This window comes from Musca autumnalis, unplaced genomic scaffold (assembly GCF_047663935.1).
Source record: "Musca autumnalis isolate F117 unplaced genomic scaffold, ASM4766393v1 scaffold_3, whole genome shotgun sequence".
Classification (NCBI taxonomy): Eukaryota; Metazoa; Arthropoda; class Insecta; order Diptera; family Muscidae; genus Musca; species Musca autumnalis.
This window is the reverse complement of record NW_027411866.1, coordinates 231,579,985-231,595,589: the sequence shown is the minus strand read 5'-3', so window position 1 is coordinate 231,595,589 and position 15,605 is coordinate 231,579,985. Positions and strand designations below refer to the sequence as shown.

The window sequence follows — 15,605 nt, the reverse complement described above, 5'->3', positions numbered from 1 at the left end:
ATTTTTTGTGTGTGTGTGTCTCGTTAACTTACAAATTTAAAAAAGAAGCAAAATCATATACATATTTCTATAAAAAAGAAGAATTCTTTAAGCATTTTGGTTTTATTTTTGTAAAAATAAGCAAACATTGAAATTATTACTGTGTATTTTGGTTTTTCTGAATTGCGCTTCATTTCTCTTCTTATCGGTTTTATAATTATAAATTGTTTTAGATTTAGGAATCTATTTCTTTGTATGGACTTTAATTTACGTTTTGTTATATTTAATTTTCACTTAAATTTTTTGCAACATTAGTTGTTTGTTGTGTTGTTGTTCCTCTTGTTTTTAAACATAAGTTGCCACCGCACCAGTATTAGTACCTGTTGTTGCATTGGTATTGTTAGCACCTCCTCCACCACCAGTCGTTGGTGCTGCACCTGTAGTCGCTGTTGTTGGTGTATGGGCAGCTGGTGTATTATTTGCCGGTTGTGGACTTACAGGTGGCTGTAATTTACCCGGTACATATTGTCCAATAAATGAACCATCTTCAGTAAATTGTCCTGTAAAAGAAGGGATAAACATTCGTTAATAGGGATGTCATAGTAGGTTTTCAGGAAAGTTGTTCAACTTTGCTGTTAAAAATATTAGTTGAGGATCCAAACACCAACATTTTAGTAAAGTTATATTTTTTGTTACTTAATTGTTTATTATTAGTGGTCGAGTTTTTGTTAAAAGGCAATAAAATTCACGTATAAATATGATGAATATTTTGGAAGAAGTGCAGGTATAAAATTGATCACTTATTTGGTTTCAAATAAGAATTCGTTTTAAGTGCGAAATCATAACAAAACTTGTTACTCAAGAAGATTACAGATTTTTTTCCTCCGTAGCGATAGGAATTAAAAAATCAATTGCATAGTTTAGAGAAGCAGATTCTTCAATACGAAGAAGCAAATTCTTCAATACAACAACATTATTGGACAGATGCCAGATAAGAGGCAGAGATATAATAAGGACATAGCTCATCAATTAACAAACGACAACGTTCTGAATGACGCAGTCGCCGGGATAGATTTACTCGAAATACTACACCTTTTAAACCCCCCAACTATTCTTCAAATACCTCCAGAATTTCAAAACTAAAGTCTTCTCTTCCTTTCCAGAAAGCAAATCAATTTAACCACAACAAAATTTAAAAACATTTTATTTTAAAATTAAAAAAAAACGAGATTAAGAAATTGTTTTACAAACAAAAACTTTTGAACTGTATAGTTCACATTATGATTTAAGGCGTGTAACAATGCCTTTCGTCGATGTCAACTGTGACCCGACTATGAGTAAAATGGAAACTTGAATGGTTTTGCTTTAATTAAAACAAGTGATTTGTTTCTACCTCGGGAGTCATTCCTTTCGATAGTTATCGTGACTATTAGCCAAATTAGTTGGCCACCATAGGACTTTGTTAGAGCTCTTGGATCGTTATTTCGTTGTAATCAGATTCCCAAGGACTAAGTTCGGTGAAAAATTCAAAAAAAAAAAAAATCCTCGTCCAACCTTTAATCTGCCCTTAAGCAATCATTTTTAACTTTTTTTAGGGCGGTACCGTGAGTAGTTGTCCAATATAGTATATCTTCGAAATTGATTTAAAAGTTCGAGTGGAATATTATGATGAGCAAGGATTGTGCCAATGTCAGTCAGTCACTCCTTTCGATAGTTACCGTACCATTTTAGTTGGTCACCATAAGATTTTCTAGAACTATTTGGTCATTATGTCATGAAGCATGGAATTGACCACAAAAACATCTCTCGGGAGGTACCAGATGGTGTTTTTTGATATAGACCTTCTTGCAACTTGATGTACATTTTGCGATGTGCAAAGTTTCGGCCAAATTGGATACTCAAATTGTCGTGCTCATCTGTTATTTTAGTTGGTGTCGACTGGGTGTTCTTTTGTGGAGGAGGCACCCGAAGGAGTGGACCGTTAAGAATTTAAACTAAAATTGGACAAAATATTGCTAGGTGCAAAGCTTTTACCACTTCGGTTGATCACGAGTTACTGTGCATATAAGAGCCCTCTCAGCCTAAAAGGTTTCGCCACAATCTGTGATGAGCGATGTGCAGAAGACACCCGAAACGCGAAATCATCGTTAGTCACACATATTGTATCTGAATCGTACAGGCCGATCATCACACCTGTCGCCAGTAGCGAATGTTCTACAGCAGCAATCGGCATCGCCACACACATTTCCCATGCTTGTGAGCATAGGAAGACGAACAGAAGCACTCGTATACTATAGGCAACATCATGTGCTTTCACAACCACAATGTTTTCATATATCCGGAACTGATATATCTGGAACGGTTAACTCTTTGCCTTTTTGAAATTCCACACCCCTCAGACGGCATAAACATCGCAATGTATGCGATGTATGATCTTGACCTCGGATCCTGTCACCGATGTCATCTTGTCCCGCATAGCTGTCAGTGTCGTATGCAATTGTAGCCCGAGGTAGTGGAATAATATTAAAACCTCCAGCTAACATCACTCACCAACCTGTCTCTTGATTCTTTATAGTTACAGCCAGTCCAAATTGCAGAATTTTTGAAGAAACCAGAACCAGATAACTAAAAAAAGATATGCGAACGAACATATTTGCTTCGCTACAGCAAGTGACTGGATTCAATCGACTCCATATTGGTCTAAAACCATTACACTGTGCAACATTTTCGAGATAATTGTGTACAAACAATTTCTAATGCGGATTTTATAAAAAGTACAGACCCAGTCGACAAAAACCATATTAGGGTTTTGTGTTGTTAGATCGGGTTTAGATTTTATGGTCTAAATATTGACTTTTTACAGCAAATCTAGGCAATATCTCTGAAGCCAATTCGAAACTTGTTTAAACCTCTGAAGCAAACTTGTAGATAAGATCATGACAAAAATATTTAGAGAAATAATCAACTAGAAAAACTGCATATTTGGCCTCAAAATTCATGATATATTTGAAAACTCTATTATTTTGTATATTTCGCATCATATCTCCAAAACTGTTACATTATTCGTTGACTTATCTTTGGAAAAATTAGCAGCTGGAGTGTTATTCACAAGACTTCAGAACATTCCATTCTTGTAAAATGCCTATCAATATGTTTCTAGCATATTTTTCAAATACAATTTGAAATCCCAAATATGAAAATAAACAGGCAATGTGAACGTATGAAATATATTTTGTAGAAAGTATAATATAAAATACTGACTAAACAACAAGAAATAAGTATTTTAGAGTTTTAGAATGTTCTAAAGAAATGCTGAGCACATTATTTAGAAAATTTTTGTGAAAGGTCACTTGGTTCGACTCCCAATAGTTTATCTGCTATTGACCAGAGATCCAGAAATTATGCAGACATTCATATACTTTATCGATTTTCACCCGCTAGATACGGTTTTTTCTAGTTCATCTGTTCGACACTTAAGTTCTACTTCATTAGGCCAATAATATTGCGGAGAACCACAAAGCAACATTCTTATTAGTTGTTGAAATAAAGCCTCGAGCAATGGAAAAAAGGGTCGTTTTAGCCCGGTTTAGATGAGGCTGTAAAATCCAAACCCGATCTAACAATGCTAAATCCAACTAAGAGTTTCCATTTTCAGTGTTGCACAGTGTTATTAGAATGAGACACATTGTTGATCATATATCAATGTGCATATACCCTCGTTAGGCTAAAGGTTGAGGATATTAAGAGAACGAGACCAAAATCCACGTCGATACTTCTTTGTAATTACTGAAGAATAGTTATTTTCCCCTCCTTTTAATAGCATTAGCATTTTAGTTACCGCCTGAAAGTATGCTTCACTGTTATAAAAATGCAATCAATACAGAGAAGGCAACACTGGCAAAAACATGTTTCCAGCGCCATCAATTCAAAGGCATGATTTACATCAAAGATACATATAGAGGGTTATCATGAATGAAATTTCCCCGTGAGTTTTGTCTTTGCGCCGTTGCAACTTAAGGGAGAAAGTGAAAAAATTCACGGGGAATTGCCGTTCATGATAACCCCCATATAATTGGTCTGTTCATTTACTTTTGAAAATGGCAACACCTGCAAAAGTAGTAAAAGTTGTAAACTGCTTCCATATGAATGAATTGTATGGCGTCTGAAGTAATGGAACGCTTTTCGAGTAAAAAAGTGGTAAAACTTAAAGATTCTTTAACGTAAAGGAACAGAACTAATATAACAAGATGACACATTTCCATTGCTACTGGAGTATGTTTTGTTACAATATTCGCTGTGTTCCTTTACTTACCTGAGGTTATCATTTTTAACCTGCAAAGCGTTCATTAACCCCAAAATGTTGTAAAACTGTCAGCACTTTTTAAGAGAGTGAGAGAGGAGAGAGAGAGAGCACAAATGCCTTTGTCTTCTACCACAGGCTAACAGACAAATTTCTGCAGGTAAAAATGGCAGAACTGAATTTTCGACATTTGTTTGACGATTCTTTCACAATGAAGAAAAAAAATTAACGAAAAACAAAAGAAAAAGGCGAACGCTGACAAAACAGAATTTATAACTGTGAAATAAAAGAAGAAAATTGAATTTTTATGTTTCTTTTTGACATTGCTACCAGGGGCCTAATTACGACATTCGATTCGATCGAGTATTTGCTCGTGAATTAAAAAATCGAACTGTGAAACCCTATTCGCGCCACCAACCGTACATTTACAAAGGTAGATTCATTAGCAATCTGTTACAAAAATCTCAAAAAGTTTTACAAAAATAAATCGTTTCGTAAATTTTTCTAGCACAACTTCATTCCGAAATTAATGCTCAAAGTATTGTTCAACGAATTCAACAGATATTAAATTTGTTTCAATAATAACTTTGTTTTTTTTTTTATTTTTGCTTTCAAATAAACGCATTTTACCATCTACCTTTTTTAATGTTCTTTGGAGAACACATAGGTTTTCATAGTTCGATTTTTTCATTCACGAGTAAATACTCGATCGAATCGAATGTCGTAATTAGGGCAACAGATCTACCATATTTTCGTTCCTTTACTTTTCTGGTAAAAATGTTCATGAGAGAGCAATTTTGACAGATTTCTCTTTTACCATTAAAAAAGTAAAGGAACATAACATGAAATTATGTTATATTTGTATACCCTACACCACCTTGTGGTAAGGGGCGTTATGTCTTTGTGCATTAGTTTGTAACATGCAAAAGGAAGCGAGATAGACCCATAGTTCCTTTTAGGGATATAGATAGAATCACTTTCTGAGTTGATTTACGCATGTCCATTTATTTTTGTAAACAAAGTACAGGTCGCATTTATTGTCCGATTCGCATGAAAATTGGGGAAGATAGTTTTTTTGGCCAAGGACGAACGCTATTTATTTTGGAAAAATCGGTTCAGATTTGAATATAACCCCCATATATATCTTCGCCCGATTTAAGGCATTTTGTGCACGAAACACGCTATATATGTCCGATTTCAATGAAATTTGGAATGTGCGCCGGAATTTAGTCTAAAAATAAGTGTGCCAAATTATATAGAAATCGGTTCAAATTTGGATATAGCTCCATATATATTCTCGGCCGATTTTAGGTATTTGATGCACGAAACGCGCTGTATATGTACGATTTCAATAAAATTTGGAATGTTTGCAGGGATTTGGCCTAGAAATAAGTGTGCCAAATTATATAGAAATCGGTTCAAATTTGGATATAGCCCCCATATATATTTTCGCCTGATTTAAGGCATTTGGTGCACGAAACGCGCTATAAATGTGCGATTTCAATGAAATTTGGAATGTGTGACGGTGGTTAGTCTAGAAATAAGTGTGACAAATTATATAGAAATCGGTTCAGATTTGGATATAGCTCTCATATATATTTTAGGCAGATTTGAGGTATTTGATGTACGAAACACGCTATATTTCTCCGATTTCAATGAAATTTGGAATGTGTGACGGTGGTTAGTCTAGAAATAACTGTGCCGAATCATATCCAATTTTGATGAAATTTGGACTATGTGACGGAATTTGGTCTACAAATAAATGTGAAAAATTATATCGAAATCTGTTCTGATTTGGATTTAGCTCCCATATATAGTTTACATATTCACAGTGGTGTAAGGTATTATATAGTCGACCCCGCCCGACTTTGATCCTTTCCTTACTGGTTTTTGGTTGCCGTTGTGTTCTCTTATACACAAACTCACCCTATGGTGTAATATTAAATTTAAACTGCATCTTGTCCAATCTTTACCATTTTATGTCTTTGTTTACATATACGGGTATGTTCTGGGACAGACTTCACCTCTCAAGCATTTTGTTTTACGCTTATTTTTCCAGTATTTTTTGGATGGACTAGGGTGTACTCTTCTTTTTAAATAACCTAATGAATCTTAGCCCCAAGAAAATTGCAAACAGTAGGAGTAAATGGGGTGAACAAAATGCTTGAGGTGTAAAGTGAGAGGTGAAGTTTGTCTCAGAACATACCCGATAATTTTTTTGTTATTGAAAATCGACATAGTCCATATATCATGCACTGAAAAGACCCGGTCTTGCAAAGAAAATTTTAGACTTTAAATCGAAATTGATTTTATTTGTGATTTTAACTCAAATAGATGTGATGTAATTGTTTTCAAGGTAATCTGTTAAAGACCATGGTGATGGCCATAACCGTCGCCATATAGAGAGTTGTGGGGTTTTGTTCAGAGACATATTCACTAGCATCTTCTTTACAAAGATAGAATGATATTAGGGTTTGATATTAAGATATTGCAAATTTGATATTGAATATGCAGAAAAGGGAACACAACAACCATGTTTAGATACTTCAGGGGAATAAAAAAGGAAATAAATCAAGATTGATGATAAAAACAAAAGGAAATAAAAAGAATTACTACCTTCAGTTGCTTTCTTTGGAGACATGACTTCACAGGGAGGTTGTGAAATGAATATTCAAAATTAAAATTCAAATATTAAATAATATTTACAGGCTAAAGAAATTAAAAAGGAAAACAAAAATAAAATAAAATCAAAGTAAAATACATTACCAAAATTAAAAACTAAAAAAATAAAATATTTTTTGTTTCTTTTTTATTGGAGTTTTTTACGATTTTTTAATTATTGTTTTTTATTTATTTTTAAAAATTATACGTATAGTATTATAATACGAAAAAGAGGTACAAATTTAACTTAACTAAAGTTAAATTTACATTACAAAAAAACATTACAAATTATGCTTTCTTTTTTGTTTGATTTGTTTTTTTCATACTTTTTACGATTACTAATTTTTAAAAAATAATAATAATTATGTTTAATGTTAAGCTTTTAAGGTTATTTATTATATAAAAACTATATATGCAGAATTACATTAAAAAAAAATAATAAAAAAAAACAGAAAAAATAAAAAAGAGAGCATGGATACTTATTACACATATAATAAAAAACATAAAGAAATACAAAGTAAAAAATACAGTGTTGATAGATTATTGTTGTAATAGAGTTATGGTAACAGGGATGGATGCGCTGCTGTGAAGGATGTATTAAAAATACGACACAATCTTATAGAAAAATATTTGTTTTACTTTAAGCAATAATAACTATTTTATTATAAAAAAAATAAACAAAACAAAAGACACATACATTAAGGTGGGGAGTTGGAAAAAATTACACAATTTGTTGGTTTTTATTAGAGAGGAAAGAAAAAATAATAAAATTACACAATTTTTTCAAACATAAATTTAAGTTTTTTTTAGAGATTACCAATGATGATTCGTCGTTTTACAATAATATTCGAGATTGCCTTATATGACTTTTTTTTTGAAAAATAAAATTAAATTAAGAAAATAATAAAAATAATAATTAGCTGCTGGCAGTAGTTTGGATTTCCTCTTTTTTTGAATTACTTGTAATTTTTTTACATACAAATAAAAAATATAATTTTTTTTGGAGGGTAAGATAAGTGATGATTGTTGTATATGTCTAGATTAATTGTTTTAACAATTTTGGAATATTTATTTTTGCCAATATGGGGAGTTTTTTTTAATATGGGGGGCATTGGTGGTTTATTCAAACTGTTCTTACGAATTTAAATTACATATAAAAACTTTTTTACTTTTTTATTAAACTAAATTAAATTTTACGTCCATATTGACCTATAAAAGAACCATCTTCATTCAAACCTATTGTCAGATTTCAATAAAAGAAAATATCAAATAAACATAAAAACACAAGGCATCACATTGACCCCAAAAGCATTACATGTTCCGTTTAAAGTATATAGAAATGATGATGTTTTTTATACATAGATCATGATGTCATTATTTGGTGGAGGTGGGTGGTGGTGGTGACGGTGTTGGTTGGGTGGTTTTCAACAGTTTTTGTTTGGGTGTCACACGTATATTTTGTTGTTGTCGATTTACACACATATTTGGGGTGATGTTTATTTGTTTTTTACACATTGGATATTGGTGATCACATACACATAGAGTAGTTGAAGAATATAAAACATAAAAATGAAGAAAAAAGAAAAAAATCAAATTAATAAATAAAAAAATAAAATGCATGGAAGAATATAATAAAATTAACAATAGTTATTGGGTGTAACAAACAACTTTTTTTTAATTAACAAAAAATTTAAAAATTATTTTTTTAATTAACATAGCATAATTAATAAAATTTATTTAGAAGAGGTTTTATTTTTGGTTGCATGTTGATGAAAATGAGCTGAGTTTTTATTTTACTCTGTAATTGTTGTTTGGCGGTAGATGATTTGTTTATGGAAAAATGATTGATTGATTGTTTGAATTTGAAACAGCCATAAAATGTAAGAAAAAAACAAGCAGTCAATAAGATCAATAGAATTTATGATCAATAAAAAATTGTAATCGTAACGCAAGCCATAGCAAAACATGATGCCAATTTGAAAGATAGTTTTATTGCCGAATTATATAAAAATAAATCGTTTCGAGATGTAACCATAAATGTGCTTGTTTCGGGAACGTTGTTTTGAACCTGTAATTAGTAAATTTTATGTTAGTCCCCTTTTCATTTTATGTTTTCCCTTTAAAATCACTTTCGTAGTCCATTTACGCATGTCCGTCTGTCCATGTATTTTTCTAAACAAAGTACAGGTCGCATTTATTGTCCGATTCTCATGAAAACTGGGGAAGATAGTTTTTTTGGCCAAAGGACGAACGCTATTTATTTTGGTAAAAATCGGTTCAGATTTAGATATAGCCCCCATATATATCTTCGACCGATTTAAGGCATTTGTTGCACGAAACACGCTATATATGTCCGATTTCAATGAAATTTGAAATGTGCGACGGAATCAAGCCTAGAAATAAGTCTGCCAAATTATATAGAAATCGGTTCAGATTTGGATATAGCTGCCATATATATTCTCGGCCGATTTTATGTATTTGATGCACGAAACGCGCTATAAATGTGCGATTTCAATAAAATTTGGAATGTGCGATGGTATTTAATCTAAAAAAGTGTGCCAAATTATATAGAAATCGGTTCAGATTTGGATATAGCCCCCATATATATCTTCGCCCGATTAAAGGCATTTGGTGCACGAAACACGCTAAATATGTCCGATTTCAATGAAATTTGGAATGTGTGCCGGGATTTGGTCTAGAAATAAGTGTGCCAAATTATATAGAAATCGGTTTAGATTTGGCTATAGTCCCCATATATATTTTCGCCCGATTTAAGGCATTTGGTGCACGAAACACGCTATATATGTCCGGTTTCAATAAAATTTGGAATGTTTTCCGGGATTCTGTCTAAAAATAAGTGTGCCAAATTATATCGAAATCGGTTCAAATTTGGATATAGCTCCCATATATATTCTCGGGCGATTTTAGGTATTTGATGCACGAAACGCGCTATATTTGTCCGATTTCAATGAAATTTGGAATGTGCGACGGAATTAAGCCTAGAAATAAGTGTGCCAAATGATATTGAAATTGGCTCAGATTTGGATATAGCTCCCATATATATCTTCGGCCGATTTTAGGTATTTGATGCACGAAACACTCTATATATGTCCGATTACAATGAAATTTGGAATGTGTGACGGAATTAAGCCTAGAAATAAGCGTGCCAAATTATATAGAAATCGGTTTAGATTTGGATATAGTCCCCATATATATTTTCGCCCGATTTAACCCAGATATGCCCAGCGTCCTATATATAGGACACACAAAATTCTTGCTAATTTGATATGTTATGTTTATCAAAGTACCGTTTATTTTGGTCCTATACTCAGTGCACATCTGTAGCTCTTGGGATATTATGTGATTCCATTATTTTGAGCTACTATTTTTGAGTTTTGAGGTCTAGTTCATCGAAGTTGCCACTGATCGCTTAGTTTTTACAATGATTTGCGTTATGACCGATTAATTATTGGGTAATTTTATAACGAAAACATACACGATGTGGAGCCTACTACGAAAAAACGTTAACTAGATGCCGAAAAGGTGTCTTTGGACTATATGTCAAATGTTTTGTGTCCCATAACTCCCAGTTATATGATAAAACCCTGTGTCCAAAAGTAGCCTCAAAAACCACTTTTTTCAAAAAATTTTTAAAAAACATTTAAACATACTGTTATTATTTCACATTTGCTTCTAAAATAATATAAAAATACTTTTAAAATGATCACGATCAAGCAATGGGCATATCTGGGTTAAGGCATTTGGCGCACGAAACGCGTTATTAATGTCCAATTTCAATAAAATATGGAATGTGTGCCGGGATTCGGTCTAAAAATAAGTGTGCCAAATTATATCGAAATCGGTTCAAATTTGGATATAGCTCCCATATATATTCTCGGCCGATTTTAGGTATTTGATGCACGAAACGCGCTATAAATGTTCGATTTCAATAAAATTTGGAATGTGTGCCGTGATTCGGTCTAGAAATAAGTGTGCCAAATTATATAGAAATCGGTTCAGATTTGGATATAGCCCCCATATATATATTCGCCCGATTTAAGGCATTTGGCGCACGAAACACGTTATATATGTCCGATTTCAATGAAATTTGGAATGTGTGCCGGGATTCGGTCTAGAAATAAGTGTTCCAAATTATATCGAAATCGGTTCAGATTTGGATATAGCCTCCATATATATTTTCGCCCGATTAAAGGCATCTGATGCACGAAACGCGCTATATTTGTCCGATTACAATGAAATTTGGAATGTGCGACGGAATTAAGCCTAGAAATAAGTGTGCCAAATTATATAGAAATCGGTTCAGATTTGGATATAGCCCCCATATATATATTCGCCCGATTTAAGGCATTTGGCGCACGAAACACGTTGTATATGTCCGATTTCAATGAAATTTGGAATGTGCGACGGAATTAAGCCTAGAAAGAAGTGTGCCAAATTATATCGAAATCGTTTCAGATTTGGATATAGCTTCCATATATATTCTCGGCCGATTTTAGGTATTTGATACACGAAACACGCTATATATCTTCGATTTCAATGAAATTTGGAATGTGCGGCGGAATTAAGCCTACAAATAAGTGTTCCAAATTATATAGAAATCGGTTCAAATGTGGATATAGCTCCCATATATATTCTCGGCCGATTTTAGATATTTGATGCACGAAACGCGCTATATATGTCGGATTTCAATGAAATTTGAAATGTGCGACGGAATTAAGCCTAGAAATAAGCGTGCCAAATGATATAGAAATCGGTTCAGATTTGGATATAGCTCCCATATATATTCTCGGCCGATTTTAGGTATTTGATACACGAAACGCGCTATATATGTCCGCTTTCAATGAAATTTGAAATGTGCGACGGAATTAAGCCTAGAAATAAGTGTGCCAAATTATATAGAAATCGGTTCAGATTTGGATATAGCCCCCATATATATTTTCGCCCGATTTAAGGCATTTGGCGCACGAAAAACGCTATATAAGTCCGATTTCAATGAAATTTGGAATGTGCGACGGAATCAAGCCTAGAAATAAGTGTGCCAAATTATATCGAAATCGGTTCATATTTGGATTTAGCTGCCATATATATTCTCGGCCGATTTTAGGCATTTGGCGCACGAAACACTCTATATATGTCCGATTACAATGAAATTTGGAATGTGTGACGGTGGTTAGTCTAGAAATAAGTGTGCCAAATTATATAGAAATCGGTTCAAATTTGGATATAGCTCCCATATATATTCTCGGCCGATTAAAGGCATCTGATGCACGAAACGCGCTATATTTGTCCGACTACAATGAAATTTGGAATGTGTGACGGTGGTTAATCTAGAAATAACTGTGCCAAATCATATCGAAATCGGTGCATATTTGCATATAGCTCCCATATATATTTTCGACCGATTTGAGGTATTTGATGCACAAAACACGCTATATATGTCCAATTTTGATGAAATTTGGACTATGTAACGGGATTTGGTCTACAAACAAATGTGAAAAATTATATCGAAATCTGTTCTGATTTGGATTTAGCTGCCATATATATTTTACATATTCCCAGTGGTGTAGGGTATTATATAGTCGGCCCCGCCCGACTTTGATACTTTCCTTACTGGTTAATAGTAAAAAAGTGTCAGTCGGCTATGCCGGGAGAGATATATCCTTAGCAGTAGTGGTGGTCCCAAATGTACTATGAAGAGATCCCTAATTTTAGAAATAATAGCATTTTTGTAGATGACAAAAGAAGTTTTGGAAGTTTCAAGTTCAAGTTTTTAGGTGTTTTGTTGGGTATGTAAACAGTGGTCCTATTTATTCCATAATAATAATTGTTCTACAAACATCCCAGAAGGGACAAGGGAGACTTCTCTCATATCAAGAAGTGCACTCCTGAGCTCATTTATATTGGACCTACTGTTTAGCGTCGAGTCCGAACGGCGTGTCTTAAGACACAACTTGGCAGGAATATTTAGGAAATGTCGCCAACTACTGAGGGGCAATTTTTCCACAGTTAAAAATTTTATAAAATTTCAAGACGATCTGAGTAGTTAATTTAAACTGGATTAAAGTGCAAAAGTGTTACATTTTTGCGTTGGAGATATCAGAAGGAATGGACGCACACATAATTCATCTTGGAACTGGATCATTCCCTTGTTAGATATTGTACCCCACCAGTCATTTTAGTTGGTCACCTTAGGATTTTTTGAGTTTTGAGACCATTTTGTCAGGACGCACTATTGCCAAAAAATTGAAATTTGGTGTTGCAGGTACTTGAAGGAATGGATCGACATAGCCCATATGGGATCATTATGAAAGGATACATAGGCTTGCCCACGAAAATAATTGCATCTTTAAAATGTGAAGCACAAAATTCAAAACAATCCTCAATCAGCCAATAATCGATATAGTCCGATATAGACCTTCTTGGAAGTTGACTTGAGTTTAAAACTTTCAGTTAAATTGGAAACGGATCAATTCCTAAATTATCGTGCTTATTAGTTATATTAGTTTCAAAGCGATCCGAGGCTGTACTTGAACTCCACTTTTGAAAAAATTTTTGAAATTAAGTGAGGGAGTCAATCTAGTCCACATTCCATCCCACGGCAGTGGGTTCTCTGTACCAGATTGACCCGGGACCACACAACATCAGCGTTCCGGCCAGCGGCTGCCACCTCAGTGTACATGTGATTGTAGTTGTTTCGTTTTTCTGTGCTGAGAGCGGCATATCCCGGAATGTCTGCTCCGGATTCTTTTGGTCCGTGCCGGGACGGAGGAAAACCCAGGATCAATATTTGTGCTCGGTTTGTAACATCCGCATCTTCAGCCATATCCAATCTTCGGTGACATGCAATAGATGTCAGGAGTGGGTGCATTTAAGTGGTTGCGCTCTGGACTTGCCCACACGAGGGACTACGATAGGGACTATGTTGCTGCGCGAACACAGTCCCCAGTGAGTCGTCGTCGTCAGATTACGAAACTCCTTCATCGTCAGATTACGAAACTCCCCCGCAGTCCCCCAAACAGCAACCGCACGCGCAGCATTTAACACCAGCCGTTGTTGTTCCAATCCCAGAAAATGCATCCTTTTTGCAGTTTAATTGCAATGGGCTCCGAGGTAAGATCAATGAAATAGCGCACTTTATGAGTCGGAAGAAGAACAAGGTCGCGGCGGTGCAGGAAACCATACTGAACGACCACAGCTCAGTACGTTGTGATGGTTACAACGTAATAAGGAATGATCGTACCAGATGTGGAGGTGGGGGATTAGCTTTCCTTTTGCACCAGTCTGTTCAATACAGTCCTATCTCGCTTGAGCCAGCCTCTAATGACCCGTACATGCAATGTATGGGGGTAGCAGTCAGGTGTGGAGCTGCCGAGATAGAGTTGCTGAATGTATACACCCCGCCGAGAAATAACTGTATCCCTGATTATAGGCCTGACATTAGCCCGCTCTTGCAAGTTCATAATCGTCTGGTCCTGGGGGATTTTAATGCGCATCATGAGATGTGGCATTCGGCCCTCGGAAACGACCAGAGAGGTACAGCGCTGGCTGAGCAGATTGATAGCTCTACGTTTTGCACGGTCAATGAGGACGCCCCTACCAGAATTAGAGGAGAGTGTCACAGTTCGCCTGACATAACCATCGTGTCACCTGGTCTGAAAAATGGCGTTACCTGGCAACCCGTCGTTTCCCTTGGATCAGACCATCTCCCCATAATTGTCTAGAATTCCGACCACAAACTGCCCTAAAATTTTAGGGGTCACATTCGATACTACATTCACGTTGTGCGCACACGCCACAGCTATCTGCGACAAGTTGAAAAGTGGGAACAAGGTCCTCAAGTCCCTGGCCGGCAGCACTTGGGGTGCAGATAAAGAAACCTTGTTGGCCACGTATAACGCGATAGGTCGGTCTGTGGTAAGCTATGCGGCTCTAGTCTGGTCCCCGAGATTGTGTGATACGAACTGGAAAAAGATTCAAACTTGCCAGAATGCCGCCCTGAGAACAGCGACAGGGTGCCTCCTCAAATCTTCAGTGGACCATCTACATGAGGAGGCAAAAATTCTTCCTGTAAAGCAACACAATGAGATGCTTTCGTTGCAGTAACTGCTTGGATGTTATGGTGGGAGCCATCCCAATCACCATCTTGTGGGTAGGCCCGGCCCATTCAGGGAGATCACGAAGGATATCCATGCTCTAGAGGTAGAGGTCCAACGATACAGGAGAGAACCCCTAGATCAACAAGCATATCAAGCAGGATTGAATAGCGTTCACACGGATGCAGTTGCCAAGGCCTTAAGCAATTATAGTGTGAATAAAGTACTCGGAGTACATCCTCCATCTATCGCAGCTGAGGAGCGTCAGCTGCCACGACAAACCAGAGTAGTTTTGGCTCAACTACTCTCGGGATATTGCAGTCGCCTAAATTCGTATTGGGCGGAAATCGATCGCGCCGTGCAAGACATATGCCCAGTATGCGGCATGGGCCCGCACGACACACAACACCTTTTTAAATGCCCCGCCAAACCTACCCATCTAACTCCAGTGGATTTGTGGCTACATCCCATCGAAGCGGCCATTTTTCTGGAACTGGAGATAGACCCAGAGCCAGATTGAACAAATGCACGAACATATAAACATAATAAAA

General features: G+C 35.5%; 1 protein-coding gene across 9 annotated transcripts in view; it reads right to left on the bottom strand.

Annotated features, from left to right (window-relative positions):
• Positions 1-266: 266 nt before the first annotated feature.
• The window catches only part of Nrg (Neuroglian), a 294,047-nt gene continuing 278,708 nt past the window's right edge, over positions 267-15,605 (bottom strand). For 6 of the 9 annotated variants that reach the window (XR_012411769.1, XR_012411767.1, XR_012411768.1 and 3 more), the window contains one exon: positions 267-539. Coding sequence is in view for 6 of the 9 variants with exons in the window: in XM_073977181.1 (XP_073833282.1) it covers positions 325-539 (215 nt within the window). In the remaining 3 variants the exon portion in view is untranslated. Of the gene's footprint in view, positions 540-8,030; positions 8,177-15,605 lie in introns of those variants that run through there. The other 3 variants (XM_073977185.1, XM_073977187.1, XM_073977186.1) reach the window with 1 other exon arrangement.